Source organism: Cataglyphis hispanica, chromosome 1 (assembly GCF_021464435.1).
Source record: "Cataglyphis hispanica isolate Lineage 1 chromosome 1, ULB_Chis1_1.0, whole genome shotgun sequence".
Lineage (NCBI taxonomy): Eukaryota > Metazoa > Arthropoda > Insecta > Hymenoptera > Formicidae > Cataglyphis > Cataglyphis hispanica.
The window spans coordinates 16,542,333-16,563,363 of record NC_065954.1 but is presented as its reverse complement, the minus strand read 5'-3'; the positions used below and the strand labels follow the sequence as shown (position 1 = coordinate 16,563,363).

Sequence of the window (21,031 nt, the reverse complement as noted above, 5' to 3'; positions counted from 1 at the left end):
TTTCTATTACTTTACTACAAATTTTTGGTGGATATAAGATGACTGTGTTATTATTATTATTTTATAATCAATTTCTTTCCACATACAAATTAAATCAAGCGTAATAATCTGGGTAAATAAAAACATAGACAGTATAATTAAAATCGTAATTTTAATTATACGGGTTTCTCGCTAGATATCTTGTTTCACAATTGAATTAAATTCTTCTCATTCAAATCAAACAGATTTTCTCGAATAATGTACTCTTATTTGTTTCGGATAATTCACGATTCGTCTTCAGCCAGAGATTTCTCAAGCAACGCAATCCATTTTGCAACGGCAATCTCACCAATTACCTCCCAACAACCTTTCGCGTCTGTGCATCGCGATTCTCTTGGGTTGGGACGTTTTGATTACACGCCTAATAACCGACGCGCAAATCTCTAATGGCATAACCAAAAGATCCACCCGTGCGAATCTGAAGACAATTACGCCAGCGATGATTTCTTTATCGAGCGAATAATGAAAACGAGCAGAGGCGATGATTTCTGCTTTTAATACGTTTTTAAAATCTTCCGTACAAAGATTTTGAAAATATCGAGATGCTATTAAATTGAGATTTTTCCCACTGATGTTTGATAACAACGCTTGTGTGTGAAAAAAAATAAAGCGGTATAAAAACGAATGTTTACCATGACGGATGTTCCTGTAATCATTCTCGCGCACGTGCGAAAGTCGCGTAAGTCGGATTTCGCCGTTCTCAATGGAGGATCGACTCAGCCTACGGAAAAGGTGAAACTTCGTTTCTCGACTACGAGAAGTCGAGATGTTTTCGAGAGCATCTGTTTTGTTTACTCTTTTAACGCGTCGATGATCGCGAGAATATAATCCTTTATTGATTTGTATTGATATAAAATTATATATTGTAGTCAGTAAAGAAAAATTAAATCTTCTTCTTAATTTCGATTTAATCTTCTGAAATATTTGACAGATCATTGATTTTTTATTAATCTGTAAATATATATGCGCTGTGAAGTAAAGTAAAAAACAGTAAAGCACTAGAGAAAAAATATCAAAAGATTATTCGGTTTTAACACTTGCAAAAAAAGATAAAAAAAAATTTTAATAATTTAAATAATATCTTAATTTGTTATAACAATTTTTATTATTCAAGATCACAAATGTGTTAAAATTAATTTAAGTCTAGTGTTGAACAAAATATATTTTAGCACTTTCATATAACATAATTTTAAAACTCAAATATCAAAATAAATGATTCACGCGATGTATAATTAATTTCGAGCGATGTGAAAGATAGATGATGTAACATGTAATGTAATGAACCAAGGTTGCGAAATTAAATCAATCGATGAAGTGTAATGAAAGAAACTTCGTTTCTAATTACATCGCGCGGCTATAAATGCAAATCTGTAGTTTTTAAAAATATATTATATCGTTAAACAGTTACATGTTTTTTTAGCAGCGTATTTATGGATTTTCGTGATATAATCTCATAAATAATGCAAATAATATTAATATTCGCGATAATAATTTAGCATAGCAAAAAAAGTGAGATGTTGATTTTTGATATAAATTTTGGTATCGTTTATATCGAATTTTTAGTACAGATAGCTCTTTTTAGTTCGCGTGAAGTCCACATACATTTGATATTTTAATGTGTATCTGATAGACGTAGAAAATATATCATAATTTTCGCTTCAACCGGCGAATATGCAAAGGAGGTAAAGAGCTCGTCGAAGGAGAATGTGAAACCTCGTTTCTCGATGCGCCATGGTTTTGAGGACAGTAGAAAATATGAATGCAGAACTACGTGTTTTTAACATAGGACTTTTGTTTATATAGATCTATATCAATCAAATTAAGTATTTTTGAAAATTTTATAATACCATAAAAAAAGAAAGAAAATAAAAAATATAATTTATTATAATAATAAATATATTATCTATAAAATTTCTTAAAATAATCGCCTTCCTGTTTTAACAACGTGGACATAACATGAATTATAAAAATTATATTCTATGGCATATCTCGCAATTATTCCATTAGGTGACCTCCATTAGGTGAATAGAGACGAACACGCAATGTCCATTACATTCATCTAATTGTAAGATGAAAAAGGACGAAAATAAAGATAATTTCGAGTACAAAGAACATAATTTTACGCAATTAAATATTATGTTACAAATTAATTGGAAACTTGTAGGTAATTAAGCAACGTTTCTTTCACGAAATCGAAAACTTGGTCCGCTGCGAAATAGATCTCGTTTAATGACACTCAAATCGCGATAGTTGAGTATTAAATCATTATGCTGCCGAGTCTCTCTTTCTCAGCTGCGAGCGTGGGCGATGGCCCTTTGTAAAAAAGAATTCTTGACCTACGACACGAACCTCCGCCGATCATCTGCCGAGGGCAGTAAACTCTCTTCGACGGTAAACCACCCGAGTGAGGATTCGAAGAGTTTTAACGAGAGAGGGAACCCCCTCTCGCGTGCTTCTTTCAGCCATCTAATTTATGGTAAATGAAAATGTGGTTAACGCGTACATAAAGTACATTATTGTGAAACACGGCCTCACGCGATGTAATCTATGCGTTAATAAGCGCCGAGTAAAATACATCGAAAGATCCTTGGCTAAACCTCTCGGCAATATTCGAACCTGTTTCAATAAAAAGATTTGAGGAACGCATTATGTCCGCTTAGAATCAATACTTTTCAAAATTTTCTATCATCCAATTTAACGAAAACATTAAAAAAAAAAAAAAATTAGATATATTCTTGATAAAAATTTCTATTTTAACACATTAAAACGAATCAAATTCCATTTTTTCCTGTCTTTATCTCGCTGAATTACTTATGATATATAATTATCTTAAACTATAAATAGACTTTTTATACACTCTTATTAAGTTAGTAACATCTACCAAACATCTCAGTTCGGCTTCATAATATGGAGAAAGAGAGAGTAATATTGTTTCGTCTGTGTGTGTGTGTGTAAGAATTTAACAGCCGCAGGGTTATTCCCGCGGAATCAGGTATTGTAAACTCTTAAGGATAATGACTGCACAAACCGCATTATTACCACATTCGGTATTAACAATTAGTTCTTTCCGAGCAAATAATGATCGTTTCGAATGGTTTACGATGTGAACTGGGAAGTATAGGCCCAGGCTTTTGTACGATCTGATGGAAACGATTGATTATCTACTTATTCATCACAACATGTTCCTAATGAGCGTTAATATATTATCAATACGCTGTCATTCATTGCCTTACTAAAATCACATTCGACAATCTAGTAGAGTAGCGATAAATAATCTTTTTATTTGTTCTATTAAATATAAAAGCTATGTATAAAAATATATGCCAATATAATTTGATCTCTCATGTCACTCAAAATAACTAAAATTTTTCATTAACTGTCAAGACAGTAATACACATCATGTAATATATTCAATTTATAAAAGAAAATGATTATAGTTCCTTATGAGATATTAAAACATGCATATGTATATATATCTATATTTTTTTTAATTTTGAAAATGCAATTGAAATATGTATTGCAATATAATTACAAAATACTTCCTAATATTTTAAAGATATAATTAGTGAAAAGAGAATATATAAAAGTAAGAGAAAAGAGAGAGAGAGAGAAAGAGAATTAAATCTGTCAATATATACGAAATGTTCTTTTGGTGACAGATTCTGCGAGCAATTTAGAATCAATATTCTCTTAGATAAAATGTTAATTAATAATTCTTGAGTATAAACTATTAAGAACAAAAAAAACTTTCCGCAAAATTTTAAGAAGCCATAAATGGACGACAAAATTCCTTAATAACAATATCCTTCAATAAATTTTAAGTAAAATTTATTTTCTATAAATTAAAAATCTTAATAAAGAATGACTTTTGTTGAATTTTTTCCTAAAAAGAAAGTTAGCTTTAAATTAACCGAAGTATCTGTCATTATAAAATGAGATCCGATGTTTTTGGTATATTTTACCATATTTCAGATCTTTAAATACAAAAGTTGTTTAAAAAAAAATAAATATAATATACGATAAATTTTGATTAGCACAAATATACGCGCGTCGCTGAATTTTCACGAGCGTGCTTTGCGACTTTATATATTTTATCGTTCACATACCGCGAATGTCTCTCGTCGGCGTCGGCGAGATGGGAAGTGACCAGTCGCCAAGGTTAATGGACGGGCGAGCGAAAGAACCGATATCGGTGGATTGGATACGGTAAATTCTCCGGGTAATTGCCGGCGGGGCGAAATATACGGCGGGTGGATAAAGCGAGCCCCACGCGGGAACATAATATACACTCACGTACGCGGTAAATCCTTCAATTACTATACGAAAGAACACTCTGTATGCCGACATGCGTGTAATCCTGTGGGATATCATGGTGAAAGAGCACAAATTAAATTCGATGTAAAAATTCTGCGACTACATGGTGTGGCGCGAGTAATGATATCGATCAATTAATTACAGATTAAGATATTTGTAAATAATAAACTTTATTTAAGATTTATGATTTTAATTTATAAAAAAATATTTATTTAATTTTGTTTAGAATATTTTTTCATCATCAATTATAAATATTTTTATTCAAAGTAAAACATTATATAAAATTGCTCTAAATTTTTTCATCGAAATTTAAACTTTGATAATAAGTAAAAAGTTAAGGAATTGAGAAACAATTACTGGATTACTTCAAAATAAACGCTTGTTCGCTCAATTTTCTTTCCTGACTGTAGATATATCATATACTTTTTTTAATACAATACGAACCGGGAACATAATAAAGGAGATATCTGTAGGGCATAATGTACGTGCACCCCGCGGTAAATTCGCCCGGTAATTGCAACACGTATATACATGTATGCGTTTACCGATGGAATACCCAGAGAAGGATAATAATAGCTGCGGAGTGCTTTCAGAGAGCGACATAAACGGATAAAGATTGAATGAAATGTAGCGCCGCGGTGGTCCTTATTTCTCCGCGGGCGCATCGCGTATATTCTCGTGTTTTCTCTATGCAGTACAGAAAGAATTATATAGATAGAATAATATTGAAGAAAGAAAAGCAAAGAAATAGAGAGAGAAACAGATTTATAGTTTAATTCTGTAGCAGGTTTCTGCGTGATCATCAAATCTATGTATTAATAATTTGCTATAGCTCATCTTTCCATGTAATTGTTAATTTAATATATTTTTATTGCGTTCTCATTTATATAATAATAATAATATTCTCATTTATATAATAATAATAATATATAATATAATTTAAAACGAAACGTTAGATTCAAGTTTTTTTATAGAACTCTTGATCCGGAACATTCAAGAAAATGCCAGAAAAAAAAAATGTTTTAATATTCATGAAAAGTATTTAAGTTCTCTCGTTCAAGAATTGTGAAATATCATAAAAGAATTTTTTGCATTGAATTAAAACTTTTAAACAGATTTGTGAGTATTTTGAATAGCTTTCTAAAAATATTGTTTTTTGTCTTATATCTGCTAAAAAATAAAAGCAATATTATCTGTATATAACAAGAACGCAAAATCGGCTCATCTTTGTAAACACTTATATTTTTTAATTTTTTAAACTCTTTTTCAAACTCTATCAGAATTTCTAGAAAGTAGAATTTCAGCAACATAAAAATTTTTTTGATAGATCTGAATTAAAATTCAAATTTTTTTTCATTTTGTCAATCGTAAAATTCGAAATATAAGATGCAGAAGTAAAAAACAAAAAAAATTAAAGTTGTCTTTTTTATGTGTACGAGAAGAGATATCTCAAAATAGGTACATATCAATGGAGATATCCTTGCGAATAATACGCTGGTGTTCGATAAACTCCGGTGTCGTACTTTCTGAGCTAACGTTACGCGATCGTGCGAACATAGGAGACCCCCGCGCGCTCGCAGTAAATCTCCTTGGTAATTGCAGTACGGCGTGGTTGCGTGGGTGCTGATGGAATTTTGAGCGCGGGGCAACGGGCCGAGGCATTTTTCAAGAGCATTAAGCTATAAGAGCTTCGGTGAATAGGTGAACGTAAAGGCTCGGGACGTAAGGACATCGAGTCTCTCTCTTTCCTTTTCTCTCTTTCTAAATCTAATTAAATCCGTCGTTAATATCAGACGAAACTTTGTAGAGCTTATTATATTTTATTGCAAATTCTAAATTCTTCTCTTGTGCAATCAATATCATTTATTGTTATAAATTTTAAATTGAAATTAAACTCTAAATAAATTGTAAATTAAAGTCTAATCGACTTTAAAAATACGTATATTTAAGGAGTAAAAAACCATGTGTTAACTATAATTAAATTATTCATAATCGCGATGCATGTATGTTTCTCTTTTTCTACTATGCGCATGCATTTAGAAAATTTATATTGTATGAATAAAACGCATTTCTCGCCCCCTGTTTCTCTCTCTTTCCGAGCTGTGACTATTTTTACTTCAATATGTATAATATATGTATAACCGAGAATGTAATAATTTTTTTCATGTTGACAGATAAAACGTCGAGGGCTGCTCGTAATGCAAGGTACATACACCGCCGGTAAATTCTTGATAATTGCAAAACGACGCGGATACTCTCAGAATCCTGGAGAAAAGATAATAGCCAAGAGGGAGAGAGAGAGAGAGAGAAAGAAGTGTTTTTCAAGCGCATTTCTCTCTCATATCTATTTGCGCGAGTACGTACCGAGGGGGACATAGGAATAACAAATCCACATGGGCTTCAAGGTATCGATTTTATTACTTTGCGCGATCATAGTTCCATCCTGTCTGGGCCATTCGAGGATATGGGGTATCCTGCGTGTGGGTAGCATTAAGGACCGTAATTTAACCAGCTTAAAAAGCAATGATTTATGATTGCGCGTCCGTATACGTGTGTGTGCGCGCGGCGGGTGTGGGCAGTTATGGATTGATCGATATGCGTTGTGAATTATATCAGTTTTATTTATCAGCCCTCTTCGCTGTTAAATATAAGTGATATTATCTACAAAAGCTCGGAGAAGGTGCGAATATCAATAATCCAGAGATCAAAATCTTGAATATCGATAGAAATTAATAAAAAATATCAAAAAAACTTTTTTAAAAGTTTAAGAAAATATTATGAGTAATATGATCTTAAATACTGCGTAATTTTATAAACAAAAACAATTTATATTGATTCCCTGGAGGACAGGATATGTCTTGGTTTACATTGCCTCGAAGTGGCGCTATAATTCTTGACTTTTAGAAAGGATAACGTGACCACTTAGAGAGGTTGTATGCAATCTCTGAGAAGCCCTTGACGCCGAGATACGCCGGCGACGTGTAAATTATGGGGCGTAGACTGCATTCCGACTGCTAAATTACTTTGCTGATGCGAGCCGACATCAACGCGAAATGGGCCGCCTACACGCCTTACCAGGTCTGTTTCTCTTATGTGTATCACTCAAATGGATATATTTGATGTCATATGAATACATCACATTAAACTGTGCGATAATTGTGACGATAAAAAAACATCGTACAATTATTGTGTAATCTTTCCGTTATGGGAATCTCTTATATTGCTTTGTAATAACTTAATGTTTATATGTTTATATATGTGTTCTCTTTCTTTAAATTAAAAAAAAAATTATATTTAAATATATAAAAAATATACGCAGTAATCTTCTTTTCACATGCAAAGTATAATAATCTGAGAAATAAATTAATAAGTATGTGCTCAATATCTCAAATTATAAAAAATATATAGAATAATATTTATCAAACAATAAATAAATTTTATAATGTCATATCTGCGATTTATAGTGCAAAGAATAAGCATAAATATTTCAAGAAAACCTAATTGATCATGCGTATTAATCATATGAGAAACGCGTCCAAACAAATCCAAAGATAAAGATGTATGAGACAATGTGGATAAGAAAGAAGCCATGAAATATCTTGGACGTATTTCAATCACAAAATTACTGACTCGTAAAACATTTATTATTATGTTCTCAATTAATCATTACAACACAGTCAATAATACACAACTGAGAGACGGCGTTACGATGACATTTATAACTCACATTTACAGATCATGTAAAGCCCCGCTTACGAGAGTACGAATTCCGTATTTAGCTATTATTTCAATTAATTGGTGATTTATTATAAGAAGAATAACGCGCTGCAACTATTGTGATCACAAATCAATTTAAATACTTGTTTCATTTACATGTGACCGGATATATATATACATACATATATATATATATATATATATATATATATATATATATATATAACTATTTCCATAAAGTAAAATACCTTTCTAAAGAGTAACGAGTAAAAGGACAAATACCAACGTATAAATTTCGTCATAGTTTACGATAACTCTTTTTCCATCTCGCATTTTTCATCGATGTAACATGTAATATGTGTTGGTTAAAATCCTTTATGCAAGAGAAAAAAAGCCATTTAGAAAACTTACGCACGCACGTATCTTCAGTCATGTGCCGTTGCACATCTGAGGATGCGGATCGCGCGCGATCAGTAAATTTCTCCTTTCTTATTATCTCATCTCGAGACCTGACGCGATCGCGACGGCGGATACGCGTCTTGCGAGACGAAAGACGGGCTCTTCCCTTCCCTGCCGCCTTGTTAACCGATGGGAACAGATTTCTGATTGCGTCTCCGCCGACTGCTGCCGTCGCTGAATGCTGCCTGCGCACGGTGCAGTCGAGCACCTCCGGCGGATTTCGCAAGCGGATCATTTCCACGCCAAGCCCGTTATCCACCGTGTTACCGAAATGTAGCACAATACCACGTTAACATTCTCTTTTGTTCGAATTCGCGATGTGGGCGACCGGCTTCGCGTTCGAGCCCCGCGCGACGATTCTTCTCGCGATGAATCCTACGACCTATCGAGATCTTCGCGGATCGCGACAAAGAACGGCTTTATTATCATTCTTATCGATTACGCAAAACCCGGTCACTTTCATCGATTCCGGAAAGCCTGTAATATTTATTCGATATGATATTACGTTAGTAGACGGAATCGAGCGGTATAATTTATGCAAATCTCTCTGATTATATATAAATAGAACGCACGAATAAAAATGCGAGGAATTTCCGAGCGCGTCGACAAGTATAGTCAAAAAATTTTGCAAATTTATGGAGATTTGTATTTTGAAATATCTTACCGGGAAATTTTTAACAGAATAAAAAATTATTTCGACGAAATAAATTCATTTATCGAATAAAAAAATTATAAAGAATCAATGGTTACCGCCTTTAATGATTAAGTACTATAATAATTAAAGATTAACATAACGATAATAAAAAGATTAGCATAAACAAAATTGTTTTATTTGTTCTATTAATAATCATTTTTTTATATAAAATATGTACTTATCAAGCTTCAGTCATTAAATCAACATGCGTATTAATTAATAATTTCGCAATCATTAGTTTTAAGTGAAAATCTTTTATATTTACACGATTAGCCAGCATTGTGTCTCCTCTCAATAGAGAATCGATTTCGTCGAAATAATTTTAATTCGCGGCTGCTAAAACTCCCCAAGAAGGCCGAATACGATTCGTGATAGATTCGCAAAATTTCTTAGCGAAATACATTTGCAGCGACTGATTCTATCCAAGCTCGGCCAACGCCGCGGTAAAGTTTCGCAAATCGGTCGTTTCGCATGCGAAACCGACCTACCGTGCTATCGGATTGCAAAAGTTCTCTCTTTCTTCTTAGACAGAAGAGAGGACACAACCCGCGGGAGATTCCTGCCTTTGAAAATAAATCATTGCTGCGTGTCACGTTGGGAAGAAATCTCTTTCGCGGTTCAACTCTATGTATTGTGTATAAATTTAATTTCTTTAGATTCTTTATTCGAGATATCTTAAAATCTCGTTATCGTAGATCGACGGCCAGATAGTCATAATTCGTTCATTCTTATCGTCTGACAGATATCCAGTAGGTAAGAAATCATTAACGCGATATTATTACAACGATATTCAATGAGATATAACGTTAATTAGTTTTTAACGTCGTTCTGAACAGAAACTTTAAAGTAACAAATTCAAAAAATAATTGGCGTCATATTTCAAAAGCATTTTTATAAAATTCGAAAATATCGCATTAAACATATTTTAAAATATTTATTAAATATAAGAAAAAAATAAGATTTCTGCATGTAGAATCAATGTTTCAAATTATTGAATTATTATTTCTTATTTACTGGGAGTGTATCAATTATTAAAGTGATTTTTTAGAGAGAAAATTTCGAGAGAAACCCTTGTTTTTTGCCTCCTGGAAAATGTATTTGCATGCATTTATTACTATCTTAATTAATATTCTCTCCATTCGAATAATGCCTGCTATTTCTTAATGTCTCGCATATACAGAAATTCATATCTTAAACTCATTCTGAGTAGTGGAGTTATATAATTGCAAATGCTTTCGCGCATACCGATACAGTGGACCCGCATAATACATTCGAAAAATCAAAAGTAATTAAATGATATCGTATTCAAACATTCGATAAATCCTTCGCGCGCATTTAATACCTCGATTTTATATGGAAAAATATTCATTCCGCAAATTTTGCTTCGAAAGTACGCTATATATATCGGAGCAAATCTAGGCTCGAAGGATTATGCGCGCATGAGAGAGCGTGTTTAAAATTTCAAAACTTACCTGTGCATTCTCATGCGGTGCAACATTGATCGCCCATGCAGGACATTCCCGTCGACCGAAGAAGGCACGGCGGGAAGAAAATTTTTCAACGCAACGAATAAGCGGCTACCCTCGGGCGCACCCCGGGGGATCGGCGGGCGCATTACTTTGATTTCCGCGTGTGTGCCAGTTATCCAACGGCGCGCGCATTACGTAAACTGACATTTTCGCGGCTAATATGTGCGCGAGCGAGTGCGCATGCGATTCCAGCGACCTCACCGCGCGACAGCCTCTCCCGCGCGCCGCGAATGTTTCTTCAAAAATCCACCTCGATAAATTGGACGAATACAACCGTTCCTTGGGGTTTTCCCATTAATTTTCGATTATCAACAGGCAACGGAAAATATCAAAATTTACGAATCAGTTTCAATGGGCATTTTAATAAATAGAGTTTTAATGCGATCCTATGTTAAAATACGCTTTGAAAGATGGCACAATTTTTATTAGAATATTCTTCTTTTACAGAATATATTGAATATTAAATAAAAAATAAAAAAGAATGTGTATAATACGAAACTCTCGAATGTAGATTATATTAATTAAGATAGTTGCGTTTTTCTCTCGACGTACACTTTGCCACCCTCTTCGTACATAGCGAAGAGAGGAGCGCAATTGAAATTGTAAAACTCACCCACTCTCGATACGATCGCTAGAATCAGCAACACGCTGTTCACGATTATCATCTTCCCACCTGGTTGATGAATGGCCAGTGTAGAATCTCACAATCGGAACGCTGATTCTGGGAGGATAAAGATGAGCGATCGGTCAGCGGCGATGTAACTCTCCTCTCCGTACGCGCGACTCTCACACTTTCGATTGAACTCCGGAACGAGCGGAATTGGCGCGCTTTCTTTCGGCGCGAAGTTTAAACTCGCTCTCGGGACCTTATCCGCGTCCGAATTCGGTGACGACGCGAACTGATTTTCGAACCGATCGTCACACTCTGAATCCCTATTATTCTTTTTTTCTTCTTCTTCCTACGAAACGCGCCGAACGAGTTGCGCCTACGAAAGCCGCAGTGCAGCGCCGTTATTGATAGAGCCGCGAATGCGCCATGAACGTTCGCAGAACATATGCTACGGTCACGAGGAGAGAAAGGTGACTGCGGGTATAACACAGGCGAGGCGTGCTCGATACCTCCTGTCTTCTTGGCATAGTCACCTTTCTAACTGAGCGCGGCAATAAAGAAGGGAGTCTTGGTGCACCACCACCTCGTATCGCCCACTACCTCGTTCACGATCACCAGGAATGGAGTGGGGACTGGATCGGGTGGTGAACGCTCGAAATCCGCCTTCCTGGAATTTTTATTTTTCACCTCTCCCCCCCCTCCCCCTCCTCGCATTGTTAACCCTGAAACCACATCCGATTTATCCCGCGACAAAGATGGAAGAGAGGGTTGCTCTTGCTCACCAATTGTCTAATTATACTTTAATCGAAAGAAATGCTTTTACGTTCAAAAAAATGTTTCCTTTTGTAAATATTTTTTAAAATACAATTTAATATTCTAACAGAGAGATAATATTTTTTGTGCTTTAAAATTAAAACAATCATTAAGCATATGAATTATTAATTACGATCAATAAGCACTAGTTTTTTTTTCATTTAAGAGATACAAATTTGTATATTTATAATTTCAAATTTTTTGTCTATTAATAATTCCATGAAATAATTATGTTAATTTGTCATTATCTGTAAATTTCCAAAATAATTTATTATTATTTCACAAATATTTGTACCAATAATTATCCTTGTTTTTATTCTCTTAATTTTTTCATAATTTTTATCGTTACAGGGAATTTATATGTAATACTAAAAAAAATTAATTGGTTATAATAATTATTATCTTCAAATACATCTTTTTTTTATACAAAACAGTTTATTTCTTTTCCATATAAAATGACTAATACTATCTCTTATTATATATTACGTTATTTTTTTGCGCAGTACGATTATATGGAAAATGTTTAACAGATCGGAGAATCATTGCCTCATATCAAATAGGATCAAAATATCCGCGATCATTGCATAGAATATTTCTTTTTGTACAAAGATTATGCTCATCTTCAATGACCAGTCCAATGATGATTTAAAATATATTTGTATAGGATTGTTCGTCAAGGAATCAAACGATAGATTATTATATGTCAAGATTTCTATATACATCTAGATACTAATTTACAAACATTTATCAATTGATAGAAATCAAATATGATGGATAATATATAAATATATAAAATAAACCAATTTTTGGAATTATAAAGAACAATGATTATAATATTATAAATAAAAATATAATATAAATTTTAATTAATTTGCGATCGCTATTGATTGCAATGCAGATGCTCCATAAAAAATTGCAAAAATATATTATAAAATATATAAAATAAGAATTATATAATTATATAATAATTATAATAATTACATATATGTATGTATGTGTATATATATACACACACACACACAAGCATACATATATATATAATCATATAAATATAGTATAATAGTATAATTCTCTTACAATTATAAAAATAATTAAAATTTTTGTAATTATAATTATAATTCTTATAAGAATCTTACAATTATATTCTTATATTCTTATAAAAATTATATAAACCTTTTTTCAATATTCTTCTCGATTATAAAGCACACAATAATTAAAAACATATCACATACAGATAGCTTCCGTCTTCAAAACGGATAAGACAAATATAGATGCCATATTATATTTCCTCTGTGAGGGATTACATATTATTTCTCCCATCGTAACAGCGTATATCGGTGTAAACGACTAGATATTGTTGTGACGCCTTGACAGAGAAATTTTTCTTTTTTTTTTTCAAACGTGTTCCTGAGAACTCGGCAGTATTTCGAATAGATATGCTAAATTGTGAAATTTTATATGCACTCATAAATCAGTGCAATCAGTAAAATGCGATCACAAAATAAACAATACAACATATGCGACAATATGTGCTAAATATTGTGCATAAATTGAATAAATTGACATAATCTCTTTGTTGGATACAAAGTGCTTATAATTAAGTTCACATATATGAAGTATAAAAACTCCTCTCTAAAAGAGAGAAGAAAGAAAGGGATTAGTAAAGCGACGTTATAAATCATACAACATCAAAATTACTTGATATGAAGAAAAATTGATATATCGATATATATGTATAATATCTCATTAAACCCTAATATCTTTACAATTGTTTTAAATATAAACGAATCTTGCTTCTCTCTTCGCGTTTTTTCATGATACAAATATTGACTTTCACCACTACTAAAAGCACTTAACAAAGTCTATTCTAGACTTTTTCGATTTCTTACATTTTTCAAATCTAAGAAGGATTATATGAAATACATTTATTCAGATAGAAAAACATATGCAAATCTCCATGATTAAAAATATCATACAAACAAATATCTTTGCTCCTTGTACGTCAAGCATTAGCAAGATAATCAATATATGAAAATACGCACATCAGAAAAATTTGATATTTTTTTTTCTTCGTTTTTATCGAACCGATTAAATGATTTTACAATTTAAATTATTTCGATTTAAATTATTCCAATAATCAAAGTGTGAAAAGTCTAAGTGCTTGTGTTAAATAATTTTTTTTCTTATTAATAATTATAAAACGATTTGTATATACATCAATTAAATGCTATCTCGCAACAGATAATAGTTATGCGAGACATCGTCAATTAGAAACTGCATCGTTACAATTCTACAATTTGTTCTACAATTTGTACAAAAGTACTCACAAATAAATCGCAAGATATCACTGTATGTCCTTGCTGGATAATGGACTTTGATTTACTGCCCGATGATATTGATAATCTAGCGTAGATTATAAACGCTTAAATGTTCTCCATATATTTTACTCTCGTACATTTGCACGGCAAGGATAATAGATCTGCTTTTTTTAACTATACTTTTTTATCGCTTTTTTCTGTTTAAAAACCTTAATATAAACTTTTTGTTTCAAATACACAAAAAAATAAGTAAATTAAAAGAAACAGATCCAGTATCGTATTGCAATATATAGTTGCATCTAGCGCGTTTGTAAAATAAAATAGTAGCGCGCAAAAATTCGAGCATTGCATGTACAATCCTAATTGCTAACTAATTCAATTTGTCTATACTTCTTACGCAGATTACTTACAGAGTCTTTGAACAGAACGGGATCCAGTCGCATGTTAGATCGCAATAGAGGCATATACCCAAAGACAGCGACAAACGTATTCATGCACGTTTGTCGTTGTATGAAATGATCCGGATCGTTCCACGGGGATCTGAAATAGAAGCGGCATGTATGTTAGAAATAACGATAAACTATATACATAACCACAGTGATAAGCAACACCCACCTGATTCCAGCTACCGCAGTATCCTTGTATAGCTTACGCTGCGTCACTTTGATGGGCGGTCTTCGTGTAACGTGACTCACTAGGAAATTCATAAGTATATCCTCGCAATTCTGCGATTGCTCTACGGTCTTATGGAGAGTCGAGCTCAATAATTCGGTATACAAAGTATTGTAGTAGCGATGATAGAAAGCGGCACCAGTAAGAATAATACTATAATCGTTTGTCCATTTACTGGTGTAACCCCAGGAACGCTTTGAGCATAATAATAAATCAAAGTAAATTCAATTAGAAAAAACAATAGAAATTAAGCAAAAATAATGTTGGCTACATATATACCTTTGAGTCATCCCAATAATGAGATCTTGCTGGATACCCTACTATTCGATCGGGAAACGATCGCCAAACCGTAAAAGCGAAGTCAATCTCATCGGTATTTAGAGTAGCATCTTCATCAAGTGACAATATGGCACTAGTTTTGATTAACGGATAAGGATAAAAACGTTGAGATATACCGTCAACCGCGACAATGTGGATTGACGCTTTGATACCTTGCCAACGTGGTTTTCTTGGCACCGGAATGTCCGAATTCCACATAAGTATTATCTTAAATAAAATAAGATGTATTATAATATAATAAAATGATATTACAAAAGAAGATATAACAAAAAATACATTGAATAAATAGACTTACCTTATCTAGGTACTTGCTTTTTGCGAGACTCCGAAGCAGGCGATAGAGAACTGCAGTGGATCCCAATTGCGAATAGATTATGGCAGTGAAAGTATTACCAGGGTTACTGTTTGAAAAAGGAAGTTCTTGCTGGCTATCAGCAAATTGTGGTAAAATCACTAGAGCTCCAGGACTGGTATTCCAGACAATTCTTTCTCGCACGCCTTCCCATGGCAAACGCTCGCGAATATTCTAAATTGATTGATAATTATAACTGACAGAAAGACTTCTCTCAAAAACGAAATCTTAATAAATTGTAACAAAAACAGGCAATTACCTCAAACGCAGTAAACACAATCTTTTCGATAGATGAAAAATACCTTTCCCATAAAAATTGCGTTTGCTGTCGCAATTTAAGAATTTGTACATTAGACACGGATCGTACTATATCTGGAATCTGTAAAGCATATAGAACTTTATTACATTTTTCTTAAAACAAAATAAAATTGTATTTTAAGATATGCTCAAATGTATTTTTAAATTTCAATGTACTTGAAGTAATAATCTCTCATCGGAAAATATGGCAGCCTGAGTCCAATCGATACGCTCGTGAAAAGGAAGAGCCCAACCATTGCTTAAAATAACTGGAATACATCCCGCCCGCAAAGCTTCTAGAAACCGAAAACTGCCCAATCGTCGTCCTCGCGGAACCAGACAAAATGTTGCATTCATTAATAAAATCTCATAGTCGTACCTATAAAGGAACATATGTAATTACATATTGATTTCAAATAATATTAATGTGCAAGAAACGATTCTATAAATTGCTACTTACGTATCGTATTCCTGATTATCTTGTTGACAGTGTTCATCTTGCAATTCTCTCCAAGCTTTTCCATGACGACAAGTAGTAACAAATACTAAATCTTTACCATTATGTAAATGATAGAGAGCATTTCTTGTTTCAGATCCAATACCATGTACATATCGTTTCCCCTTAAAAGCTGCCACATATTTCTTATTATTAGGAAAATTATTTTCTAACGCTTGGCCAGATTCACCACCACGTTCTGGATGTTGTTTGCCAAACAGAGGTATCGACACATCAAAGTCTGGCCTATGTCTAAAGATGGACATGCTAGCTTTAGCAAGCATTGCATAACCCACATCAAAAGTCAGCGATTCCTCTGCATAATCAGGCCATGTACCAGAGTATAAGTTAAATATCAGATGATTCCTTCCATTATTCCAATATGGCAGATGTAACAATTTAGAAGGAAGATTGTGTACAAATTCAGTAGATAAGGGATCTCTATCTAATGTATCGAGAGCTAAGACAAATATACATGCCCGTGCTGGGTCTGACGTATAATATCTCGATTCTGTGATAACATTTAATATTTTTTGGTATAATGGACTTATCGCTTCTTCAACTGGATACACATATACGGTGAAACCTTGCTTGCATCTGGTAAAATCAAAGCAAGTTTCCATGCGACAATGTCTTGCACGTTGGGACATAGCTAAAGTCCCACTGGATGTCTTTAAATCTTTGTCATAGAATTCTTCATTTAGACTTAAATATGAAGGCAATCGCTCGTAAGGCAACTGAGATCTGCCTGTCCATTTTTCGCTTTTCAAACGATATCCGCCAAAATAACAGTAACCAAGAAACGCGCATGTGACAAACAATAATAGATAGCGTTTCTTGGCTTGCATTTTCAAAATTTATAGTCAGGTTATACAAAGATATATGATGATTTTAAGCATTATTTTACCAATGTAAAAGATCTATATTTAGTCACAAGCACATTATATATAACAGTTACTTATGTGATTCAAAAATTCTTCCAAAACATAGTCACACTTGCTCTTTTGTATTGCTGTAACAAAATAAAGGTTTCAACACATTATCCACATATTTATTGAACCTATTGTTTATTAAATCTATATATTTATTTGTAAGAATAAGAAAAAAAATATCACATCAAAAAAAATTTTAAATCCACTAAGTTTGAAGAAAAAACCTTATATACATTTAAACGAAAGGAATAATGTAAAAATATTTAACATTGTCATAAGAGGAGTAATAAAGCATTTTGCGTGTAAGCGTACTATTATTATAATAACAAGAATGATAGATATATATATACTTTATTATATGACACACATTATGTTCTGTTCCAACGATAAACTGTAATCATAGCATAATAATATCGAACTTTTTTTATACAGATTTTTTATACAGATGAAAAATGAATACAACGTGACTCGAAGCGAGACTTGAAGAAAAGTTATTTACCTGTTTGAAACCGAGACAGAAAGTAGCTATCGACAGGAAGGGCTCAAACGGCTTGACCTTCGCAAGACACATGACGGACCGTGCGAAATGTGATATGCCGTGAGTGGAGAAATTTCACACCGTTTAACACCGTTTACGCGGAGTATTTTCAACGATACTTGAGATGCGTCGTGCGTAAATACGTATATACGTGACAGTATCGTATTGTTAACTGCTGCGGAGATCTGGAGATAACCTATAAGCAGCACGATCCGGAACTCGCGCGATCAGCGATCGCGTCCGATTCGATCCACGTCGCTGTCGAGCGACACGCACGGGCGTCGCGACTCATCACAATCTCTCTACGAGCGATAGACGATATCTACGAGCACACCCCCATATCGACGCATCGTTAAGGTTGTAGGTTAGTTGGGAAGCGCGGCGTACGACGTCGTCGGGTCTGCCGGCGGCGATTTTACGCCCATTCGCATTTTCGGCCGGTGACGGATCGACGCGCGTGACATTGATCGGCGAATGCCTGCGGCTGATGCAAGATCATTGCACACCGCGGTGCATCGGATATAATTGGTTTAAAAAGCAACGCGAATTACGTGCAATGACGTTGAAACGATTAGACTGGCAAATCGTCTATACTCTATACTGTCCGATTCACGTACTTGACGTTCGCTGACGTTCGTTGCCTCGTGAGAGCGACAGGCGAAACGGCGGCGCGACGTGCGCGGGAGTTTGACAAATATTTTCTTACGAACGAAATCGTTTTCTCAAGTTGCATAAATGAGTTTAGAAGAAGAATGGAGATTTAAGAATATTATTTTCAAACTTGGTTGAAATTCGCTCAAATATTGCGCGAACGTATATATAAAATGTGATATGTCTAACGCATATTATATCGTACTCATAATCTGTTTAAAATATCGAATGTATTGTTTATGTATATAGAGAGCTTTTCATATAGATATGGTACAGATTGATACTATCATAACATAATAAATATATCATAACGTAAATAAAGCATAATTGTAGACAGAATTACAAAAATTTTTACGCGAAGAATCATTTACAGTAAGAAGGATCATGAAGCAGCTAATGCACTATATTAACAAAAGTCAAAAAATGAAATATTTCAAAAACGTTGCATTTCCGCAACTTTTGTCAAAAGAAAAAGATATGAATTTTTTAATAAGGAATACAATATTATCGATCTATGCTTTATATAGAACACTCTATAGAGAAAGATATTATTGTTATAAATATCGCTTTGTGCCATCGTGTCAGTCTTGTACAATGACGCACAAGGTAGTTCGTTACTTGACATCGCAGAAGCGGATGTAAGCGATTTGCAATTTAATAACTATATTTCTCTTAGCACACATACACGTATCAATGAATCGCGAACGATAAGAAAAGCGAAATAATTTCTCATATCGACGATCGATGCGTGCCAAATAATTGAATAACTTCCGGATACTTACATAAAATAAGAGGCGATCTATTCAAGAAATTATCTTCCTAATAAGTCGGATAAGTTGCAAAGTCTTTCAGTTCTCGTTGCTGGAAAAGCTTCCAGCTCTTCCTTTCGTAAAAATCAACGCAAATTGCAACGAGAAAACATCAGCTGTATGTCAATTTAAAGGGCTAACTACTTGATCGAACCGGTGGACCCTTTATACACTATAACTGTGCCCTTAATTACGAGTCTCCAAATTACGAGCGAAGAAAAGTATTTTAAACGGAATAAAAGTACAGAAAAAAAAATTACAAATTAATTAATTAAAATTAAAAGAAGTTAAAAATTAATTTATTAAGTATCTTATTCGCTTTGTATCTTATGAAAAAACACAGACATTCGTTTGGAAAAACGCGCCGTTCGCTTCCGTCATCTTCCTAATGCCGATCGCGTCGCACTGGATCACACTTTGACGTGCATAAATATATAAAGCCGCGTAAATACGTCTTAAACAAAAAAAATTATGAAATTTTTACCTTGTTGATAATACGCACTAAAAGTATGCACACGTATGCATATGAGCGATTGCTTAACATTCGCGAGGTAAGCTTTTTTTTTCAATCACGGTGAATTTGTACTCGACACTTTTTTTTTTGTTACGCAATTAGAGACCGCGGATCTTTGCTTTCTCGCTCGCTCATCTTTCGACTTTCGACCGGAATCGGCACAATCCTCTTATTCGAACCATCTTCGTAAGCTTTCGATGAGAGAAAAAAAAAGAGCGCTATTAAATTGGTTATCGGCTATTTAATTAGCGTGATAAAAATTAATGCCTGAATACGATCGTAGAATATGCATCCCAAACACGTGCGCTGAATCAAAGATATCGCTGTAAGTTATAGAAACGCAGTTAGGATATTAATAAAAGAAGCATGTAACTGTCAATTACGCGGTTATTTATCGTGCAATCTTACAAAAAGTTGGTCAGAGGTGAAGTACGCAATCGCGCGATTCCGCGAATTTGAATGCATCTATATTTCTTTAATGAGAAGGATGATTATAAGATATCAATTTTATAATACTACTACTATAATATAACTACTAATACATCAACAACAATTAGATTAAATTACGGATCTAAAAAAATAATATATAAATGCTTAGTCACGACATTGAGAGTCAAAAGATACATATATATGAGATCATGTATATGTATGGCCTATATGTTTTTTCGCGAAATCATATATATTCATTATGATGTACATACATATATATTTCGAGGAAAATTTTGGAATGGTCACGAGATTATTAGCACAATTTGACTGAGGACACATTAATCAATGTATTTTTTGTATTATCCATTAAATTTATGTACATTAAACGTTTAAATTTTTGGAAAAAAGTATATCTGAACGGAATTGCAGCGAAATTTCATGTATCATCTAGATATTCATGAAATTTGACCGATAAAAAGGAGATTGGCATTACCAACAGTTGCGTCGTC

At 33.5% G+C, this 21,031-nt stretch overlaps 2 protein-coding genes across 6 annotated transcripts in view; both read right to left on the bottom strand.

Moving 5' to 3' along the window:
- The window catches only part of LOC126848328 (uncharacterized), a 55,016-nt gene extending 43,142 nt beyond the window's left edge, over nucleotides 1-11,874 (bottom strand). Inside the window, exon 1 of one of the 4 annotated variants that reach the window (XM_050589151.1) lies at nucleotides 11,366-11,874. In XM_050589151.1, the coding sequence (XP_050445108.1) occupies nucleotides 11,366-11,417 (52 nt within the window). In that variant the 5' untranslated portion in view covers nucleotides 11,418-11,874. The remainder of the gene's footprint in view (nucleotides 1-11,365) is intronic. The other 3 variants (XM_050589167.1, XM_050589142.1, XM_050589159.1) reach the window with 3 other exon arrangements.
- Nucleotides 11,875-12,544: 670 nt separating this feature from the next.
- LOC126848413 (exostosin-1) lies at nucleotides 12,545-20,002 on the bottom strand. 2 transcript variants are annotated; one of them, XM_050589317.1, is made up of 8 exons: nucleotides 19,553-20,002; nucleotides 16,614-17,661; nucleotides 16,331-16,532; nucleotides 16,116-16,235; nucleotides 15,800-16,030; nucleotides 15,445-15,711; nucleotides 15,109-15,359; nucleotides 12,545-15,033 (listed from the first exon to the last, which is right to left on the bottom strand). In XM_050589317.1, exons 2-8 carry the CDS (start codon nucleotides 17,495-17,497, stop codon nucleotides 14,853-14,855), a joined length of 2,136 nt encoding a protein of 711 aa, XP_050445274.1. In that variant the 5' UTR covers nucleotides 17,498-17,661; nucleotides 19,553-20,002; the 3' UTR covers nucleotides 12,545-14,852. The 2 variants fall into 2 exon arrangements, with proteins under 2 accessions (XP_050445274.1, XP_050445268.1); XM_050589311.1 differs by lacking the exon at nucleotides 19,553-20,002 and adding an exon at nucleotides 18,081-19,007.
- Between the last annotated feature and the right edge of the window lie 1,029 nt (nucleotides 20,003-21,031).

Coding starts and splice junctions, on each gene's coding strand:
- LOC126848413 (XM_050589317.1), bottom strand. CDS start 17,497: ATGCAAGCCAAGAAACGCTATCTATTATTGTTTGTCACATGCGCGTTT. Junction 16,236..16,330: donor ATGAGAGATTATTACTTCAA/GTACATTGAAAT, acceptor TATGCTTTACAG/ATTCCAGATATAGTACGATC. Junction 16,031..16,115: donor TTGTGTTTACTGCGTTTGAG/GTAATTGCCTGT, acceptor CAATCAATTTAG/AATATTCGCGAGCGTTTGCC.